At 36.5% G+C, this 22,880-nt stretch overlaps 1 protein-coding gene across 1 annotated transcript in view; it reads left to right on the forward strand.

Moving 5' to 3' along the window:
• AHR (aryl hydrocarbon receptor) overlaps positions 1-22,539 on the forward strand; it is a 64,367-nt gene extending 41,828 nt beyond the window's left edge. The window contains exons 4-11 of the mRNA XM_075082968.1: positions 1,770-1,859; positions 3,646-3,769; positions 8,693-8,823; positions 9,733-9,935; positions 11,635-11,744; positions 13,226-13,367; positions 14,171-15,446; positions 19,444-22,539. Coding sequence (XP_074939069.1) covers positions 1,770-1,859; positions 3,646-3,769; positions 8,693-8,823; positions 9,733-9,935; positions 11,635-11,744; positions 13,226-13,367; positions 14,171-15,446; positions 19,444-19,599 — 2,232 coding nt within the window. The 3' untranslated portion in view covers positions 19,600-22,539. The remainder of the gene's footprint in view (positions 1-1,769; positions 1,860-3,645; positions 3,770-8,692; positions 8,824-9,732; positions 9,936-11,634; positions 11,745-13,225; positions 13,368-14,170; positions 15,447-19,443) is intronic.
• Positions 22,540-22,880: the final 341 nt, after the last annotated feature.

Raw genomic sequence — 22,880 nt, forward strand, 5'->3', positions numbered from 1 at the left:
CCAGTAACTTGTTTCAGCAGGCTTTTGGGCAAACAACTGGTATTTTACAGAATTTGTGGATTACAAGAGGCATCTGATTTCTGCAGTAAGAATCCTGTTTCAAAATGAACTACACACCAGAGCCACTGTAAAATGTGACTTAAATTCCAGGTAGAGGAGCAGTTTGTCACAGACTGGACAAAAAAGAACCTTTCCATGGCTTTGTACAAAACAGCAGATTAACTGATTTTAACATGTGGACCTGAATTAGGCACTGTGTAGCTTGCACAAGTTTTATATCAACCACTTGAGGGGAAACGCCCTGCAGAATAGGTCAGCAGAGGATGCAAGCACCTGCCATTGTGGCATCCTGCTCCCTTGGAATTAGTACAAACTTCATCAAAACCAGGGGTTTATGTAACTACCCAAGATTTCTTGGGTTGGCTACACTACTTAATTTCACATTATTACTTGGGTTGCTTTGTTTGGTTTTTAATTGTTGTTGTGGTGGTTCTGTTTTTGTTTTTAAAGCTCGTACTGTTTTCAGGTAAAGTTCACTAAACTTATATAAGGAGGTTTTACAGACCTCACAACTGTTTATGAGGAAAGATTAAGAAAAGACTACACATCAAATAGGTGGCTTACAGCATTTTAAGACCAGTCATTTAATCAGATCTTTAACCTTGACTTAATTAGACTGTATTAGTAAAAGAACAAGAAAGAGTAAAACCATATCTTTGCAAAATATGGAAAAGCAACTACGGTGGTTACCATAGCGTGGGGCTATGGCAGTTAGTGTTTGTGTAAGAATGATGCTCTTTCATAATAAAAATATATTATGATGCTGTAAAAGATTAGGATACCCTTCATTTACTTTACATTTTCTATTAGTTACGAAGATTTTGCATAATAAAGAGGTTTTAAAAAAATGTGTTTTGAGTATGCTGGCCAAATTTGACTTTGAATTCAGCTGAGGAAATTAAGTGGCACAATATACTTAATGCAGTCCCTCGAGACAGCCTTTTGTTAAATCTTGACTGAAATCCATAGAAATACATCGGCACCTTTCAGATGAGCTGCCAAGTCACAAATGTACTGTTTGCTATCACAACAATTGCCATGAACCCTATTGATTGGGAGTTCAGATAAATGCCCTTTGCGTGACTTTGAGTAAGGAGCCGCTTAGTCTGCTGCTTCATGAAGGGGGAAATCTCTTCAAAAACATTGTTTACTTGCAGCAGTCTACTTGTGCAGAGGTTTTCTATTTTAAGTAAGCTATAAAATGTTTTTTTGGACTATATAGGGGATCTTGATCGCTTGATTTCCTGTCCACTTAGGCCTGTCTGCACTATGAATAGAACAGATTTTGGGAATGGGTTTGTGACACGGCTCCCATTCATGCTGTGGGCAGCTGGGTGTTCTGAAGGCTTGAGCCATGCGATCATTGTGAACTATGGTTGATATTAGCTAAACCTATAGTTGTTCTTACTGCTGTCCCTTATCTCCTACAATCAAGAGTAAATAAGACATCAACAGCCTTTGGCTTCTCCCCTGAATTTTCCAAAGGAACTTCTTTGTTGTTGTTGTTAGATGCAGTTTTCTTCATTGTGCCCTGGATACTGTAGAGAAATGCAATGAAGAATCCTCCTCCTTGTGCTCTTAGATAATGAAATGGTTTTGCATGCTTTACATTTTATTAGAAGACTAGAGTATAGTCTGACTTACAGCGCCACGGTAATTATCTGGAGTTTTGTCTCTGAAGCTGACAGATTGGTGTGTTTCCTCCCCAGGCATTAAATGGTTTTGTATTAGTTGTTACAGCCGATGCTCTGGTTTTTTACGTCTCTTCTACTATCCAGGACTACTTGGGGTTCCAACAAGTAAGTTTATTTTTTCCTCTATTTTTTTTTCAGAGGCTTAATTTCAGAGTGCATCAGTGTTCTTATTTAGGGTCTGATAGTTTGTGTAATAAAAGTCTCAGTTAGGTACTTTGGGTTGGATTACTTTGAAACTGTATTACTTTTCTATCGGCTTAAATAGCTGAAATGGGACCTCAGGCCAAGCACAACAGGAATATAATTTCCAAAGTTGAGTTAGGCAAGATAGGAAATTTTCACACTTAATTAGTCTTTACTGGAACAACTGTTTGAAATTTATACTGTGGTGTTACCCAGTTTATGATGCTGAGTGAGACGTAATTCAATGGGAAGGTAATTACTTTAATAGAAACCTTTCATACAAAATTAAGTCCATATGCCTTGAGGTTTTAAGTATCAACTGAGTGATTTTTAGTATTTTTAGAATTTTAATGTTCTCTTGCTCATATTGACTTTATTTACTTATTTATTTCAAAATGAGCATTTGTTATTTACAGTTTATGTTGCAGATCATTCCTTGGGCTTGCAAGTTAGGTCCTAATGTAGAAAAGACCAAGACCCAGTGGGCACACGATGCCTTCCATAGACAACTGCTGGGATTAATTTATATTAAGATGATAGAAGTTTAGTTATAGTTATCAATTTATATCTTTGGGTACTGGATGATGATAGATTCAGTTGCTGTCTAAAAGTCGGGAGAAACTCTTGCTTGGTCTGCAATTTTAGTGAGCTGATAAGAGATTGGGGAATATTTGTGTAAAAGAAAATATTCCAGACAAAACAGAATTACTATTCCTGGGTTACAGAGTCTTCTGGTGTTGGGGATAGAAGGAAAATGCTTGGAAGACAAATTGGGCATAAAATTTGTATAGCAATGCTGATAACTCAGGGGTATAAAGTGAGTCTTAAAGTTACAAAAAAATTAGCATTTCTGGGAATTTGTTCTGGAAAATACTGATTCTTTTAAGAAATTAATCAAAGCAAAATTTGGGCTAGGCTTCTGCTTTTGCCAGCTCCTCTTAATTTCTTTAGATCTATGTTTTATTTTAAATATTTTTGGTTTATATAATGATTGGGTTTTTGACCCATGTAGAAAATGGGCAATTTAACGCATCTCAGTTGACTGAGGCTTTTCATGAATATTTTTGTTGGTTTTTTTTTCCCCTTAATTCCTTTGAACCACTGATCCTGGCTGTTGTAGCTGTGCTGTTTAGATCACATTCCTAACCAGGCAATTGGTGGTGATATGAGAGCTTAATAATTACAGATTTTAATGCATCTTTAAAGAGTGACAAAGCTTTCAGGCAAACAAAACCAATGTTCATAATCTACTTGGCTTAGTTTTGGAAGTTGTTTGGTTCAGGGTGTTTAGCTGCTTTTGTATTCCTGTAGCTCCTACAATGGGTCAGGTCCAAGAAACAGCTGGCAAGTACTTTATTTGCCAGTATGTAAAATTAAATTATTTAAACAAAACCTAAGCATAACAGTTCCAGGCTTGCTTAGATAAAAGCAGGTAAAGAAATACTTGACATAATGTTATTTTTTTCTAAGGTAATATATTTTTATTATTATTTCTCATGTTTGCAGTCATGGGTGTGACTGAATTCTTCTCTGTGCTGCTAAATGTTGTTTCGCAAAACTTTACTATGTGCATGCAGATGTATGTGTTTATCCCTGAGCAAAATGGACTTTGCATAATCCATAGCAGTCCTGTCAACCAGACAATTTATATCATTTTCTCATATAAGTTTCTTATTCTCTTTCCCTCCTTTTTCCTTTTTGTACGTAGTCTGATATTATACACCAGAGTGTATTTGAATTGATCCACACAGAAGACAGACCTGAGTTTCAACGACAGCTACACTGGGCATTAAATCCTGCCCAGTCTGCAGATTCTGGACCAAGTGTACAAGGTAAGAAAGCAGCCAACTTATGCATTTGCCTGTCTTATTAGTTGGGGGTTTTTAAATTTGTGTATGTAAAAAAGTTTAGATTCCTTTACATGAACAAAGGAGGAAATAGCATATTTTAAACTTAATTTAATTTTATGGCTATGTTTAGCCAACAGTGGGAATTACTTTTTTTTTTCCAGTTCAGATAAGCACTGCTGTTCATAGCATAGCCCCACTAAATTACTGATTTTGCTTTAAATTAGAAGACTTTCATTTCGAGCATAAAAGACTGAATGTCTCGCTTGTCTGATCAGTAGTCCTGTGGTAAATAGCAGAGCAGGTAATCCTGCATGTTTGTGTTGCAAACTGGGCAGTTGGGAGTGGACAGTTGGGTTTTTTTTGTGACACAAGAAACAAAGAAGTTTGGTTTGTCTGTGTTCACCCTCAATTATACGGCTTGCCTTTAATCACTGAGTGAGGAAGAGATTTCTTTGAAGTAACTACCTCTCTTTTCACCTGCTACTCCTAGATACAGATCACAACATCAAATTTATTGGCATTGTAAGGCCAGCAGGCAATTGCGTACAGCAGCTTCTTTAAGCTCTTTGGTCTGGTAGACCCATTCTGTGATTAAGAATGTGTTAGTTACAGTGTTAATATAGGGAATAGTGCATTCCTGTCGTGGAAGAGTTTTACTCTTCCACATCTGCCAGTGTTATATGCAGGCTGCCACACAGACCAGTACTTCTGTTGACGGTAAAAGGGGAAGAAGAATAAAGGATTAAATAGATGAGCCTTTAAGACCAAATAGTATCCTTGTTAGACATCAGATTGTCATGTTATTGACTGGTGCTTAAGTGACCTGCTATATTGAGAAACACATTGTTTCCATATTGGAACTGGGATGTGTTGGTACAGATAGTTACGTGTAATTTGGGAAACATATGCCTGCCTGATAGTAATGACGAATCTGTTAAGAAAACTGTAATGATCCGTTTTGCACAAGAGTTTAAATATGTAGCTCTGTGTTACTCTAAGTTACTTGGTTATAGGGTTTTTTTTTTAATCCAGAAAAGTCCATATTACATTTTAATAAATCTAACATTCATAAAGCAACTTGATTAAAAACTCTAACAGTTTCCCATTTAATATTTTACAGTACAGAAATGCCATGACTTGATAGAGAAATAAAGAGCAGCAAATGTTATTTATTTGTTTGGCTCCCAGCTCAGTATGTTTCAGTTTTTCATTTAGTGGTCAACATTGTTATATCATCTATGGATCAATCTACACAACCCAGTTGAAAACACGCTACAGAACTAGTTAATACTACAATTTGGTATAGCAACCAGCTGCCGGCAGTCAGAAACCAGGTTTTTATGTGGTAGCTTACTGTTTGCTTCAGAATTAAATGGCATCTGCAGCGCTTGAGCAAGTGCATACGAATTTACAAAAGGTTGCGTTTGAAAAGTACAATGCCAGGTTGACTTGGCATCAGGTTTCACTGAATGACAGAAGTGCTGAGCAAGATACAAACAATCATTTGTTTTGTACCTTGTGTTCCTAGCTTACTAGAACCTGCTAATTATTTGGGGGCCTCAAGTAGCATAATATGTTTGGACATTGAGGCTTTTTAAACTGAATTCAGATTTATAACAAAGGAAAAGGCTTCAGTTAGCCTGGACGGGTTGCTTCTCACTCAATACTCTGGTATGCCCCTAGACCACTGGTCTCCTCAGCTGTTTACTGTGCTTCCCAGACAATCCTCTTAGCCCTGTCATATTCCCAGAGAAGTTTGCAAAATTCTGATTTTTTCAGTCCCAAATATCTGTTTTGCAGCCTCAAGTTTGGGTTAACTTTCAAATTTCGCTTGCTAAGCAACCATATACGGTCTTGAGCTGAAAGAGAAAGAAAAAGGACTTAGTGCACAGCATGTTCTGCACATTGCTCCATGGTGTCAATGAGCCTCAATGTGAACTTCATGAGGGATATGGGTTCTACCCTCTATAGTGTTAAGTGGTAATTTTGCTCCAAGGATTGCAGACACTCTGTAAGACTCTCTGCCTTCTTACAGTGAGTCACTTCTCCAAGGTCCTGGCACTAAAACCTCTCTGCCTCCTGTCTACCTGAGAAGTGCAGCAGTATTCCTTTCACAAATGTAGGAGGCTTGGGCTTGAAGCCCATTCCCTCCTGTTTTGAGTTCTGTTTTCCTCGTCTTGCAAGCTACAGACTGTGTTGCTTCTTCCGCCAAAGCCTTGTTGACTCTTGGGAGCTGCCTGTTTTACTAGGAAGTTGACAGACACTTGAGGGAACCCAGAAGAGATGCCTGCATTCAAATTCCAGTGCTGTATTTACTAAAAGAATAACACTGAGTTGCTCCATTGGCAGAAATACTGAGGGGCATGCCTGCCAGTGCCAAGGGTGCCAGCAGAAAGCCTTGCACGGCTTACTGGATACTACAGCTACACTCCGTAGGCACTCCTCAGCCACAAGAGTTACCTGAGTTGGAGGACTTAATCAGAGCCCTTCGAGGAGCCTCCCACTGATGATTAAAATCTTTCCCTACATCGCCTCCAAGAAGGTGCCCATAGTCTCATTAATCTCCATGAAAGAATTGACTGAATAAACATGCACAAGACCTTTAAGGCGCTGTAAACTACCCAGCGCTCTCAGTTCACTCCTGCCTGGCCAGCAGCTCTTCCAGTCAGCTGCTCTTCTGACAGTAACCAACTTCTGATACCAATTTTCTTTCAGCCTCACTAGCTGGCACCTTTCTCAGTAGTAGTTGGTCTTGCAGGAAAAAAGTTGTGAGAATAGAAAAGGAACACAAATATTGGGATCACCTTGGAAGGGGGGGAAGTATTTTAGTGGCTTCCTTGGTGCTGATACTTGGAAAACATGAATGTTTATATATTCATTGTATATATGTACATATTAGGTATATATGTATATATTATATATAACCATTTTGAGGGGGCCTAGAGTAATGTATATGCAGGGATTCTCAAGGATGTTGGAGACAGTGTTTTTGAAAGATGAGTTGGGATTTGCAAGCCGTTTCTTTGATGCCCTTCATAATAATTGCTTCTTCTGGGAGCATCTAATTTGTTTCAGCACCTCTTGGAAAAGTACTGCCTCAGAAGTGTTGAAAATTCTCACCGGCAATTTAAAAAACATCTACAGCAATAGGAAGTAAGGAAGGAAGTTTGCGTTTGTCTGTTGAGAAGCAGCCATACAACCAGTGTTGGAACTTGTTATTTTCTAATATCAAAGTTAGGTGGTAACTATCTTGGACTACGAGTATCTGAGTTTTTGTACCTGTGGGATAAGCTCATAATGGTGGCTTTGGCCAATACACAGTTCTGCAGATGGCTGTAATTTCAGATTATCCCTTTTCATACACATGATCAGATAGGGCCCTTTTTCTCCATACCTTAGCATTTGTTCAGCAAAAATTGACCTTGTATAGCAGTTCTTTTAAGATAAAAAGGTCTCTCCTGATTTATCAAAAAAGCTGGATTATTCGGCATTCTTGTTGGATTTACACGGCCTCAGTTTGCAAGGCCTCTTGGGGAGCCATCAGCAATCTCATTTGACTCTAGTTCAGTCCCTTGAATTAATAGGAGATTAAACTGAACTGGCTTTTGGTCATGATTTGTTTTCCTTTAGCTTTGATTTGCCATTGTAAAAACCACCTAGCCTGTCTGTAAGTTTTTCCAGCTGTCCAAGAGACAGTTATGTTCCAGAGAACATAACGTGGTGTGTGATTAAGTGACATGCTCTCCCTGACTTGATCTCCAAGTCTGTAAGGTCAATGTGGATTCTTTCTTAAAATCTGTATTCTTCTTTTGTCCGTACATGGTAATCAGAGTATATGGACTGTTTTTTTAAAAATTAAAGTATTTAGCACTCTAAAAAAGCATTTTACACTTTTTTCTTAATTTTCTGCATAGATGAATTCATAGGCAATGACCAGTGTTTGGTTTTTTATATGTATTACAAACAAGATCACTTTGCTAAATTTGCTGTGAGCAGACATGCTCTGGTATCTCTGTATATGTAGTCTCATGCGGAACATATGTATTCTATCAGAAGTTTATTGATTTACCTTCTGTTTTTACTTCATATACCAAATGTTTAAGTCTGTTTTCTAAATGCCACTTAGCATCAAAAGCTTGTTCTGAAGTGGCAGAAGAATATCATGTTGTTATCCTAGATTTTTTGAGTTGTTGGGGGTTTTTGTTTTTTCATTTTTCCCCAAAAAAAACCAAACAAACCCCACAAAACACAAGTGCTCCAGGTTCCTGTGGAGAGGTAACTACCGTGTTTTCTTGATCAGCACAGCCCAGAAATATTTTCACTATTTAGTAGGAGTTTGTTTTGCATCCATTAGAGAATTCATCACATTGATTCATTGTGGTAGTTCCCTAAAGATGCTTCTTTTTATTTATTGCTACAGCTTTCACGTGGCTGTCTTGGAAAGTAGCAGTTTCAGTTTTATACCATCCACTGAGCTTTTGAATACTCAGTTCCTACAGTTACTATGCCTCTTGCAGATCCTGCCATTGCAGAAATGTGGGTGTGCTCTCTGCTGAGAACTCTGCTCTCTGCAACTGATTCAGAATCTAGTTTGTTTACAAACATAATGAATAAATTAAAAAACCCAACCAAATAAAAATGCAAAACACCAAAAAACACCACTTAAAAAAATATTGCGTGCTGCTTTCAAATACCATAGCCTGTAAAACATAATCCCATCAGAAGAACTGATATTTAATCTAGAGTTATAATCAGTATAGGTTCTGAGGATGTTTCCAGTTTACATTGTTCTTGGTCAGGTCATGACCTAATGCTTTGTTTATGAGACGGAAGGTGATTTGTTATAGATAGACTTTACTAGGTGTTCTTCTAAAAATAATTCTTTTAAATAATCCTTTCCTGTAGGAGATAATGGATTTTCACAGCCAGCAACCTATTATAACCCAGACCAACTTCCTCCAGAGAATTCTTCCTTTATGGAAAGGAATTTCATCTGCAGGTTACGATGCCTACTGGATAATTCATCTGGGTTCCTGGTGAGTATGTAGTTATGTAAAAGCCTCCACACATGCTTGCAAGTTGGAAATCTGCATTATGCTTACAATATGTAAAGCAACTTACTTTATGTGTTAAGTCTCCATTGACATCTGAGCTACTTGAATCAGTAAGTTTCAGTTAGTGGCACTGAATGTGTCCTGTTCGACATGTTGTTACAATCAGGTGCAGGTTCTCTCATTTCTCATGGTTCAATTTCTGTAGTGAAGTACAAATAAGCATCTGCTTTTGTAAAGTACTGTGTGATTTGCAGATGAAAAAGCATTACAAAGATTATTTTCTGTTGGGTATATTGAGATGCAATGAGCCATAATAACAGAACCATAGTTTTCCCTTACTTGGGAAAACCTGTGCTTGCTCTTTTTAATACATTTTTTTGTTTGTCAATGCTATGGATTTTAAAAGAATTATGGGTTTATCACCCACTAAGTGACTTCTTACAAATAAAATTGTTTAGATCGGCTTTTGCAATTGTACGTATTTGCATACTTTATACTAATGACTGACAAAAGCGAGAGAAATATTATGTTAATTGTATGTATGTGTAATGCCATGTTCATTAGAATATTAGAAGATCCAGTTGGTATTTGCTATTACATATTTGTTTGTTTTGGGTTTTTTTGTTTGGGTTTTTTGGGTGGGTTTTTTTTGTTTTTACAAAGCAACCTTCCCAGTAGTTCTTTTTCCAGTGAGTTTATTAGTAGATCTTGAAGTGACATGCTCAGGGGTGTAACAACAGTATCCTGTACTTGTTAGCTAACTTTTGTGTGTGCCGTGCTACAAAGCTTGTATCTGATGGGTCTCAAATAAATGTGTTTTACATCATAACAGAAATACCTTACTCTTAAATATCTCCAACATATAACAATTACTTTTTTCCTCATCCTAAGGCTATGAATTTTCAAGGACGATTAAAGTTTCTCCATGGACAAAACAAGAAAGGGAAGGATGGTGCTACTTTGTCTCCTCAGCTTGCTCTGTTTGCAGTAGCTACTCCCCTGCAGCCACCATCTATCCTTGAGATACGAACCAAAAACTTCATATTCAGAACTAAACACAAACTGGATTTCACGCCTACTGGCTGTGATGCAAAGTAGGTGTAAATTATTCTGCATAATACTCTGATACTTTGCTGATGAGATAGGTTTCAAGTATATCTTTGAAACGTAAAGCTGGCTACTTTTTCAGTCAATACTGATGATTGTTTAGGAAGTGTCAGGATTTTTCTCCTCAACCTAGCCAGTAAGTAAAGAGAAATGGGATTGTCATAGTGTACTTCCTTGAAAGAGCATATTGCTTTCTGTATCTCAATCATTAAAAAATAACCCCTACCCCACCCCACCCCCCAAAAAAACAAACCCCAAAACAAAGCCCCCAAAAGACAGAATACTAATGAATTAGCGAAGAAGAAAGTTTCATGTTTAAGTCTGGTTGAAATTTGGGGTTAGAACTGATAGAACAAGTGTTTCATTTTGGTCTACATGCGTATTTTCTCCTTCAGCTCAAATAGATGTAAAATAAAACAGAAATGTTATTTACTTCAAAATAAACAAATTAAGTCCTTTTTCATACTATGGTTTTTACCCATTTCCAAAACCATTCTTTTCCCTATATAAAAACTGGAAACACTATTACATTACAAGATCAACGTAACGTAACTATGGATCAACATGGCAAGAAGCCCATTAAGATGCTTCTTTACCAAAAGAAAAGCGTCTGGTCTCCTTCCTCCCTTCTCCCCTCCCTTCTGTTTTTGACTGATAATGCTTTCAGCCTTGTTTTCAGTGGAATCTCCCATATGGATTTCCATGCTTACTTATAGAATAATGTAGAGTGAAATTACCTGGTATTCTGTCTATTGATAAACCAAAATGGTTTTCTTTAGTTCTATAAACTGATAACGGTAAAAGTTAACAAAATGTTAACACAGACTTTTCTTTCCCCTACATGATTTTTTTTTCATTATGCATCTCTTGAAGCCTTCGATTTTTGTCACTTTTCACACTTTTGCATACATCGTTCCCCATCCCTACTTTTTCCTTACCCCCCCATCTTTGGATCTCTATTTCTTTGTGCAAAACTCCCTTTCAGTCTCTTTTTGACAATTTCATTCTATCAAGTGTCTCATAGCGCTCACACAAATGCTGTTAAGTTCTTCATCTCCCTGACCTCTAGTAAAGTAACCTTAGCTGCAGGGTCAAACATGACTCTGTTTCCAGTACTCCTCTGCGGTGTATCTTGGAAAGCTTAAATGCAAACCCGGACATCCCAAACCACTCAATAGCAAAAGGGATGTCATTCTGAGACGTGCCCTGTTCTGAATTTTAAGCTACCAAAAATACTAATTTAGGCAAGAAATTTTAGATAACGAAAGTAAAAGCTCTACTTAATTCTACATGTGAGCACCAATAGGTAAATGCTATGAAATAGGGTGAGGCAGTGTCTTTCATTGCAACAAATGGGAGCTGCCTGCTGTAAGTGAATATGATCAGAAGTACGGAATTAAGAGTTCAGGTGAACTGTAGACATACTCTTTTTTTAAAATGATCTAATAGTTTTGTGAAGCTGTTCCTAGACACTGAAGGCAACTTGGGTGACTAGTAAAAATATTATGATTTGTTAACTGTATTTTTTTTGGTTAGAACTGTCATCCTTCCACATACAATTGATATCGCAACAAAACGTAGTTAGCATTTATGAATGAAATGTTCTAGCTATAATTAACTTGCTTGGTATTTGTTCTGTGAGTTTGTTCATCAGCAGTGTTGTAATTTTTTGTTTTTACCTTCCAGAGGAAAGATTGTCCTGGGGTACACTGAAGCAGAGCTCTGTATGAGAGGAACAGGATACCAGTTTGTTCATGCAGCTGATATGCTTTATTGTGCTGAAAATCACGTCCGAAGTAAGCTTCATTCCCTGAGAGAGGCTGAAAAATCAAAGCATGGATTATATTTGTACTGAAAAAATACTAAAGAAAAAAAAAGTGTTCATTAACAAAATAAACACTATTTATTTCATTTGATCTTTCCCTCCCTATAAAAATTCATCCTGGACAAAGAAATATTTAGTATTTCTATCTAGACCCTTTTAGGTTATATATTCCAGTCTCTGTCACATCTTGCTCTTCTCACTTCCTTCTCTGTTCAACCCAACTTCTGCTATTTCAACAACTTCCTCTGGGCAAAGGGACTATTTCAAAGATAGCTTTCCTGTTAGGAAGTTAAAGCATTTTCTTTTGATATCAGTGTAAGAATTTTAACAGAAATTAATCTCTGATTTAGCACGGCGGTGTCCTGTACGTTTCTGGTTTTGATTCTTGGCAGCTAGATTTGGTTTAAGTAACAACTTAAGGAGAGAAGTATAATTTTTTAAGCTAAGGAAATAAGTGTCAGCTCTCTGGTATGTAACTATTTAGTGGACTTCTTTATTTACTTTTTTGTTAGCTGTAACATATTTGTCTATGGAAGTTACAGAAACATCTTCAGGATATTTTGGTGCTGCTTCTTTTCTGATGACTTCTCTTGAAAAACTGTTTGTTCATTTGTCCCCTTATATACAATTAAATAACCCCCCTTAGTACATTAGCTCTCAACCTATATTAAGCAGGTTTTCTGTTTCAGGTATGGCTTGGTCACTGTTGCCTATCAAGGGTTTTATTTGTTTGGTAAGGATTAAGAAAGAAAATTTTTCCAGTATAGAATGGGATGAAACTTTGGCTTGAAATTTTGGTTTAAAACTTTGTCTTATAACTGATTTTGCTCCATTTCTGATGCTAAGATAAAGAAAGAAGTCCTGTAGCAAAGATTATTTTTGGTTAGGATTCTTAAACTTTCCTAATGTTTTTGTATTTAATTTTTTCTGTCTAGAAGTGCAGTGTTTTCAGCAATATGCAGCAAAAATGTAGTATGTTTATCAGGCATTGCTAGTGAAGTGATAGGAGTGCAAAATAATGGATTTTGAAGTACCTCTGCATTAACAGTCAAAATGTGAAAGAACTGGATTCAGAGCTCATGTGTTTTCTAATTTCTTAAGTAATAGTCACTTTTCAGATGTAAAAGAGACTTGGGCTTTTGTTATTTACATGTTCTAGTTATTGCAGACGTAATGGATGAAACTCCATATAGGATGTTGCCAGACTGTAGTGGGTATCTTACAATTGCTTGCAGTTCTGGCTTTTATTTTAGCAGTAAATTAAAGCAGACATCTTAAAGTGATTGATCATCCCGTTTCACAAGGAATACATCAGTGCCACACAGAAATGGGTAATTGAGGACGAGAGATTTGTAAAATTGCTCTACAAATGGCATTACTTTCATGTCATGCCAGATTTTCCTCTTTTTTGTTCATTGGACAGTAAACAGTATGCTTACTCTTTAACTCTAGTGATGAAGACAGGTGAGAGTGGAATGACTGTATTTAGGCTTCTAACCAAAGAAAATCGATGGGCCTGGGTACAGGCAAATGCACGTCTTGTCTACAAAAACGGAAGACCAGATTACATCATTGCCACGCAAAGACCTCTCACGTAAGTCATCATTGCGTAAAGCAGTATACTTCAGAAACTGAAAACTTTTGAGCTTCTTTACATTCAGAAAGGAATTCTTTATTTTTAAGTAAACTCCCTTTAAATCCTGAACTCCAGAAAGAAAACCTCTTTCTTGCACACAAACATTGAAAAGAATTATGGTATTTCAATATTTATGTGGCATAGTCCTTTATGTGTGAAACTGTAGACATTTTGATGTAATATAAAGAATAAGAGCGGTGGTACAAGCACCAAGTTATTCCATCCAACCTATTTTTAATTCAGTATCCCTGTTAGCAAAAACGAAGAAATCCAACTGCAGTTCTGTAGAAGAAACAACAGATAGCATAAAGAAATTAAGTCCTTTATGGTGCTGAAATAAATTCTACATAACATGGAATTCAGCATTATCATACAGATTGAATAATTTTTGCTAAGGAGTCTGTGAAATGGAGAAAAAGAGATACTTCGGTATTGAAGTATTGCTATGACAAGAAAAAAAGTAATGCATGGAACAAAGCCCACTTATTTTCATTTCTACTCATAATGCACAGAAAACGTTGTACGCTATCTAGCTTTAATTACAAATGTAATATGTAAAGGTGGTATTACAGTCATAAGCTCCTTATTTCATAATCTGCCTCTTCTTTTAACTCAGCCAAGTTGAGCTGGAATAGCTAGGAATTTGAAAAATACCTACAAATAGAATAGTTCATTTTTTAAATATTAATTCCAGGGGGCAAAAAGATTACAGCAACTGTTCAGTACTGCAGTATTATGCTATATATCTGATTTCTTTTTAGAGATGAAGAAGGGGCAGAACATCTACGGAAGCGTAACATGAAGTTGCCCTTCATGTTCGCCACTGGTGAGGCTGTGTTATACGAGGTATCTTTCCCTATGTCAAGCCTTATGGATCCCACTCAGCTGAAGAATAAAAGCACGACGGGGAAAGGAGCCAAAGCAACGCTATCAAATGATTCCGTGGATCCAAACTCCCTCCTAGGTGCCATGTTAAGGCAAGATGAGTCTGTGTATCTCTGCCCTCCAGCATCACATAAACTTTCCTTTGAGCGGAACTTCTTTGCAGACAGCAGGGATGAGCTCGGTGGTGGTGGTAGCAGCAGCTGGACGGATAATCTCCTACCTGCTGGAAATCACAATATTCTCAAACGGGAGCTAATGGAGTGTTCCCAGGACAGTACTATTCCACTTCCTGAAGACAGTGCAGCACTCTTCCAAGATAACAAAACCAGCGATTTGTACAGCATCATGAAAAATCTGGGTATTGACTTTGAAGATCTAAAGTACATTCAGCAGGATGAGGAGTTTTTTAAAACTGAATTATCTGGTATGGATGATATTGGGGAAATAGACATAACTGATGAAATCTTGACTTACGTTCAGGATTCCTTAAATAAGTCTGACTTCTTATATTCAGGCTGTAACCAGCAGCAGCCCCTGGTCCAGAATGAAGGTTGCTTGGTACAGCAAGAGTTAGATCCACATCAACTTCATCAGCACCAGAATCAGCTCATGGAGCAGCAGCAGCAACAGCAGCAGCAGCAGCAGCAGCTTTGTCAAAAGATGAAACACATGCAAGTCAATGGGATGTTCACAAATTGGAGCTCTGGCACCAGCATGCCTCTTAGCTGCTCACAGCAGCAGCCCCAGCAATATGTATTCCCTGGCATGCATGCCACTACATCTGAGTTCTCTTACAAATCAGAAGCAAACTCTTCCCCTTATGCATGTAGGCAAGAGTTTATGCCTTACAAGCAACCCACCGGAATGATGCCACAGCTTTCTAATTTTGCTCAAATGGATTTCCCTGTAGCAGGTTTTGACAGATCAACCTATTCTGCTTCTTCCAACTTGGAGGATTTTCTCAGTTGTTTGCAGCAAGTCCCTGAAAATCATGAGTGTGGGATAAACTCTGAGTCGGTTATGCTAACTCCTCAAACATGCTATGCAGGAGCTGTTTCTATGTACCAGTGCACCCAAGAAGCACAGCCCAGCTGCGTGGATCAAATGCAATATGATCCTATGATGCCAAGTCAACAAACGCTGTTGAACAAGGTAAAGTAAACAGCATTGCTACATTGCTTGCATTTTTAATCATCTTTTTATTGTTTTGGGTGGCTACAGGATGCAGTGTCTGTCCTAATTGAATCACTGAGTTTGAAACTGATGGCTTAGCAGTGTGTGAATGTCCTTGCTTTATTTGTTCATTAGATTGGAGAGAGTTGCATTTGATCAAGTTTTTATGTACACACATCCACATCCTGGTAGCTCTCTCTGGCGGTATTAAAGTAAGACCGAGTGAACTAGTCTGTTGTACCTACCGGTAATTTTCCCAGTAGGAGCAAAGGAAAAACAGATTGCTCAAAAGCTTGGAATTTAGTTGTATACCTTTTTTAGAGGTGTGAAATTACATCAGTAATATTGTCTGGCACATTCATTTTCATTAAATGTGTTGTAAGGATCAAGAAAAATATCTTGGCTTTAAAATATAAGTGTTATCTGGCTACTCAGGTTCGTCAATGATTTTAGGATTGCTTAAAGTATGAGATTATAATATCAGGTAAATAGCATGAAACACAATGATTTATTGCATTTCTACATACAATGATACTGAAAAAATATGTTTATATTTTGCTATAAGTGAAAGTCAGCTTGTTCCCCAAGCTGCTGTCTAAATTGTCTGCCGAGGACAAAAGCACAGGAAAAAGTTATACCCATAGTAGATAAGTTGGACCTTTTTCACATTGTGCTAAGGAGAATGCACAATAAAAGCCATAGAAGATAGGAGTCTGGCTGTAGCACAGACTACAGTCTTAAGCACAGTTCTTCATAGGTAAAATTAACTTAGAAATAAAAAAAATTATATTTTTAAGGCAGTTTCTGATTCTGAATAACCTTTGTTGAAGTACTTTACATTGTACCATTTATTTCTGTTAATGCTGCTCAAGTACAGAGACATAATTCTTTTTTTTTTCCTTTTTACCTCATGAGTTAATGTTCTGAAGTACTGATCCTACAAATGCTTATGCATGTGCATAAGCATTTACAGAATTAAAGTGTTAACTTGCATTTAACCTACACAAGACAGAGGAATGCAAGTAGAACATACGCAGTTTTTCAGTATGCTTAATAAAAATACAAAACATATCCTTTTTAAAACTGTTTTACTAGTAGAAAAAATATAATTACTAGTAGAAAACATATAATTGCAGAGTTACATAAATTTAGCTAAAATATAGACAGTCCGGCAAGATGAATAATTTCTGCCCGAGTACCCAAGGATTGTAGTAGCATAAACTGACTTTGGCAGACTGCAACGCGCAAGCTGTATGTTGCCTGGCTGCGGTCAGTGTTATTAGTCCTTCACAGTGCTTGATAATAGGGTTGCAAAGCAGTTCCAGGGTGATCCGAGTTCACCCTTGTATTATAGAATTGTTCTTTTCACAAAAACTGTACTGGTGTAGTGCATCGTTTTCGAACAGCCAGCACGTAAGCAATTCCATTTCTTTCCTTTTAATGGTTGGTTTCAAATTAATGAATTTTGTAGATTATTTTGTTGTTTGCTGCCTGAATCATTTTTGTTATGCCACTTTTTGTTATTTTCTTGCTTGCCTTCTCATCTACCTGTAGAAAGTTTAATGACTAAGTCAGCATCCCTGAAAGCAATAAATGAACGTCTATTACTTCATACTTACTAGAACGCTATGCCGCAATAATAATAATACGTTTAGCTTGTTTGTCATAAAAAATGAACAACGGCCACTTTGTGAAAAGTTATCCTTACTTAAGTTGTTCAGAGGCAAATTCATCCCCTCTTGATGTTGTATACCCATGCTGTGCGGATCTGGATAGCCTTGCATAAGCAGAAGCCTGGTGCAGAGCTGATGTTACCCTTGCTCATATTAGCTCCTGTTTACCTCTAAAGAGAACTGCTGAACATTTGTACAAATGAGCTTAAAAGAGGAGCATGCTTCTTGATGAGATAAGGAAGGATTATTCCCCAATCCCTTTGGCCAAAGAGTGATCGCAGATAGCTGATAGCTATCTCCAAGTCCTTGCGGGTCCAAACCTTACGTATGCCAACTGAGTGCAGTGCGGGGTGGGGGGAGACAGCTTGTTCCTAAAGCAAATAGCATTGACTTTTGCAGCCCCTACCGCTATATACCGATCACACGAAAAAAAACCATCATCTCTGGTATCAGACTGTATGTAGTTTTGACCTCTAGTCACATTTGCTGATTAACATTTTTATAGATTGAGGGCAAAATAAGGTTCTATGTAAACCAAAGTTGTTATGTTGAGAAACATTTTAATGTAGAAACATTTTTTTTTTTTTTTACTTAGAAATGTCATTGCTCCAGGGAAAGATAACCCTATATTTATATATGCTTATATTACAGAGATTGTATTTAGTCTTGTGTCAGAGGAGTTAAGAATTTTAAAACATGTGAACCCATTGGAATTATAAGTCAGAACTGTAGCTGCTGCACTTGAAGTAATCTTGTAAAATATCACCTCTTCCAAAGCCATGATGGCAAATAATATACATTTCTTTATTGAAAATAGGGAGAATGTATCACTGTTTTATGATAATAAACTTAAGGTTTGATTTTATTGCTAACTGGTAACTTCAGTAAGGATGCGACTAAGATAGGATACTACTGTCTGAGCCTACGTTCACACAGCCAAACCAAAGTAGGGCAGTCTTTGTGGCTGGATTTAGCACGCTGACATCCCTATCAGTGGTTGGAGTCTGGAGAGAGGACAGATGCTGCTGTGCAAGCCACAATTGCTATCTTTTCCTTAGCCTTCTAACTCCCATCAATTTCTACATGAAAAGACATGGGGATTAGAAAGCCAGAAGGGTCTACTGTGGTCATCTGCCTCGACCTTCTGCCTAACTTGTAATTACAATAGGATCATAGCAGTGTACTCTAAAAGCACTTTCAGCGTTGGAGGACAGAAAGGCCTTAGATAATTTGATTGTTTAAGGTCGGTGTTCGTTTATTAACACCTTGCTAATTACTAGATTCTGTGCTGAGAACTTTCTTAGAAATTTTAATGAGTGTGCTTGTCTCGTTAATGAAGAATATTGAAATAATCTGCTTCTGTCAGAAGTAATCTTAGTTTGTTATTGAGCTGTCTTTAGAAGTATGTCAACTTTGATTAAAAACATAATTCACATGGCTATAATCTTGTTAAAAACTTAGAACAACTGTGCACAGTTAGTCAAATTTCAGTGTTTGCCTAGAAGGAAAAAAGTTCCCAAAACCCAGCATATTTTGATAGACGAGTGAATGCTTAATATATGTTTTAAGGACAAACCTTGAATGAATATTTACGATGTAAGCTACTCCCAAAGGGATGATGGAAATGTTTAAAATATTTTGTTGTATTTTCTTTGCATGACTGAATGGAGTATTTTGTAGATAAAGTGACTTTTCCATAGCATGACAGGAAGCATTACATCAGATGATTAAAATAATCCTGTGAAAAATTACGTCAAGACTGATGAAAGCCATTCATTGCTCTTACTTGGCATTGTCAGTATGAAGACCGTTTGTCAAAAAAGCCCACCCTATGACAGCTCAGCCTGTGGATTGAATGCAGTACACTTCAGCTTACGAATAGGACTGAAAGTGCATTCCTGGAAGAGCTGTAAAGTCTGGATCCCGTTGCAGACATGAAAATATGTAAATAGGTTGCTTCTAAAATGTAACAGCTGGATGTGGAAGTTAGGAGTGCTCAGTCAGACTGTAATTTCTACAAATGGAAACTATATAACACTTTAGATAATAATGTTGTTTCTTTACTTAGCCAGAAGTAGGACTCCTACTGATTTCGACATGGGTAAGTTTCACTGATGATTCAGACCTTACTTTAATGCCAATTAACTTCTCATCATTCATCATTAATAAAAAAAAGTTTTAAAGCTATTTGTTATATTTTAAGATGATTTAATCCAATCTGTGTCTTTAGGAGGATTTTTTAAAAACTTATAAATAAATCGGTTTCCCATACTAACCATTTATATTGTCTTTTTTCCTGCCAGTTCCAAAATGGTTTCAATGGAGGAAATGTAAATGAAGCATATCCCTCTCAGTTAGATGTGATCAGTAATGCACAGACTGCCACGCATCTTCAGCCTCTTCATCATCCGACAGAACCCAGATCCTTCTCAGATTTGGCATCTAGTGGATTTATGTAATTCAGATCTAGAGCTCCATCTGTGATTTTGTCTGGGTGTCAGGCTGCTCTGAGGAAAAGCTCGATAAGTCTATCTTTGAGCATCGGACTTTAACAGCCGAATTACATTTTGAGAATATGAGGTTGGTTGCACTATATGCAGGGTGGATATGTAATCCAAGACCTGGCTTTTTAGAGCAACAGGTGGAATTAAAACTTCTGACTAAAAGTATGCATGTGCTGTTTTCCATCAGATTGACTGTGTCATTGCAGTATGGATTATATATGTACTATAGACTATGTCATGCTATACAACATAAGATAAGGCAAATGGTTTTGTTGTTTAGAAAATAATTTGGCACTTTACAAATAGCATCAATGGCACAAGGAAGATGATTTCACGTGTGGATTATTTCCAGACTTTATTTTTAAAAAACTATTAAAAAGCTCTGAATTAATGAGAATCAAAAGCACTTAATTTTAATGCATACTAAGCTCTTTAATCACTTATTTTGTATTTAAATCCTTTTGTTTTAAGTCTCCATTTCTAGCACTTTAATAGAAGGCTTAATACAAGGATATGATATGCAACTTCAGGTTTTCTATGAAACAGACCCCTTGCATTCCTCCTTTTCTTGTAAACCTTAAGTGCCTCACAATTTAGCTACCTTGTTTCTGATGGGAGCTTATTTTAGCAAAACTCACTATAAATGTCATCCATATTATGTGAACTTTTATCTAACATCTACAGTGCTGTATCTTTTCCCTACCCGCCCCCCCCCCCCCCCCCCCCAAGATAATTTGTTTAGATAATTACTTAATTCTTTATCTGTGGATTTGTTACACTATTGTCAGGAGTTATTAATGTTCTGAATTTAGTTCAGCTGAAGAGTTTCAGTTTATTCTATACTGCTTTTCTGCTTTCTTCAGGTAATACAGGGTATGTTAAAAAAAACAGATTTTGCTGAGGGGGAGGAGCAGATCCTCAGGATTAGTTTTAGATTATTAATGCTGAAAAACATGTGCCTTATCTTGTGTTAAAATGCTCATAATGTTCTTTAGAAATAATACAAGGCTGCTCTATGCAAATACTTTCATTAAAATGGATATTGAAAAGGATTGCATTTTAAGTAAGGGGGAAAGAAGTATCAATGGCAATTGGTATTGACGTTTACTTTGCAGTTTTCAATGTTCATAGTGGGGAATGGGTCAGTTTTGGTTTAAACTTTATCGCTAGCAAATTGCACTGCGAAGTACAGAGAGGTTATTCTTTCTATGTATGATGATCCATTTGAAAAGCAAATATGAAATTGGGAAAAGAAAAAGGTTGTTAGAGAAATTCTCCTTGTAATAGGCTTTATTTTCAGGAAGAAAACCCACATCAACAAAAACTTTCTGGGTTTTTGTTTTATCTGAGAGGATTGTTAGAATTGCAGACACCAATGTTTGGTGGAAAATAATAATCTACGTGAAAAATACAGAAATGTATATATATTCAAAAATTTTCATACTCTTGTGTGTTGTATAGTTCATATATAATAAAATGTCTTTGTAAAATATTTTAAACCAGTTAATTTTGAAGTGTTACATCATTATATGTTAAGAACAATTTTATTACAGTTTATATATAATATAAAATGGCAATTTAACCAGTTTGTTTGAAACAGGCAAAAGTAAATTGGCTCCCTCCAGACGGTTGTTAATATCGTTTAATACATGGACCATCACTTAAAATTGGAATCCTTTCATAGCTGGAACATGCTTTCTTTGAAGAAGAGCATATTTTCTTCTATTCTGTGTGATATGATATGCTAGGCCAAACTTCTAATTCAGTTACAACTTTTCAGATTAATAACTTCAACAGTTCTTTTAAGTGAAATTACCATATATGAAAGGGACATTAAGGAAGCAATTACTATTCAGGAACAGCCCATAAAGACATTGTGCATTGTATTACAAGGTTGCTTTTTTTAACGTTTCAGATTTTGTTTTCAGTACAAGACATCAGTAACAGATTTAATTAATATAATTTGAATTAATTTGTGATTCTGTCATTTTTTCATTGAAGGTCTTGTTTTAAGCCAATATCTGAAACGTCTTCCATATCTAGCTAGTGTATCATGTTTGCATTTGAACTTGAAAATTAGAAAAATGCTGTAAAACCGGAAGGTTCAAAGGGATAATGTATGTTTTGCATCTTACAGACCAGTATATATCCTGTTTATGAATTTAGTTAAACCAAATACATGTTGTCCTATCACTAAGTGCCAAGGATGCAGTACTACTACTGTGCTGCCCTACTTACTGTAAACAAATTAGTTGTTTATATGCATATCAGCGTATTTTGTGCATTATGTGTACAACATTGACTGTATTAGCGCACTCTTGATCTGCACCAAACTGTACCTACAGTGCACAGATGTTTCTAAATTGGATCTCTGTTAGCCCTTCAGGTCTGTTATAAGAAAGGTTATAACCCAGTGTTAGTCAGTATTACTATCCATTTTTGTACAAGTTTTCTTAGCTTGTTTTTCTTTCCAGTTCTTGTCTCTCCGTTGCTATGCCTGCACATACCATGCAATACACCTCTTGCGTTAAGGCATGGTTTTGTAGCGCTCTTGCTCATCTCACTAAAGTTTGTAAGACATAATATATGGTAATAAAGTAATCACTTGAATGTAGCTGAAATGTATGTTCTTTTACTGCAAAAATGTTTTTCAGCAGTATACAAAAAGATATGTTATCATACCGTTACTGATACCATTTGAGAGCTCGTCATCTAATAGTTTACGAAACTATTGTTATTTGTGTCACTCTGGACTTTGCACTTCTCTGAGTATTAGATGCAGATACAATGTATATAATTTAGTGGTGAACAAATGTGTATTTGTCCATGGAATTAGTATTTTATACTTGCATGATAATGAGTTTATAAATAAACTTTGTAAATAGTAAGCCACAATTAGCAGTTGGAAGGCTTCTATATTCATTGCTTAGTGACAGTAAATCCACAGTTGAACAGTGCTGCAGCAGAAATAGGTTTCTGCATAGGTGCTAATAAAAATAAAATTTTCTGTTTTGAGATTTTGTAGCTGGCCATTGGTAACCTATTTACTGTTTATTGCTATTTCATAAATAGTGATTTTAAGTTAAGAAAACAATTCTTTTAGTTTGTTTCTAATTACTGGCATTACTGTTTCCTGTGTGCCACACTGGCTTTGCATTATAATCTTTTTAAATCAATTGTAATGTTGAATCAAATGTTTCATTGTAGTCACCTATGCAGTTTACCAAATTTACCAT

The sequence above is a fragment of the Phalacrocorax aristotelis genome, chromosome 2 (assembly GCF_949628215.1).
Source record: "Phalacrocorax aristotelis chromosome 2, bGulAri2.1, whole genome shotgun sequence".
In the NCBI taxonomy this organism is placed as follows: domain Eukaryota; kingdom Metazoa; phylum Chordata; class Aves; order Suliformes; family Phalacrocoracidae; genus Phalacrocorax; species Phalacrocorax aristotelis.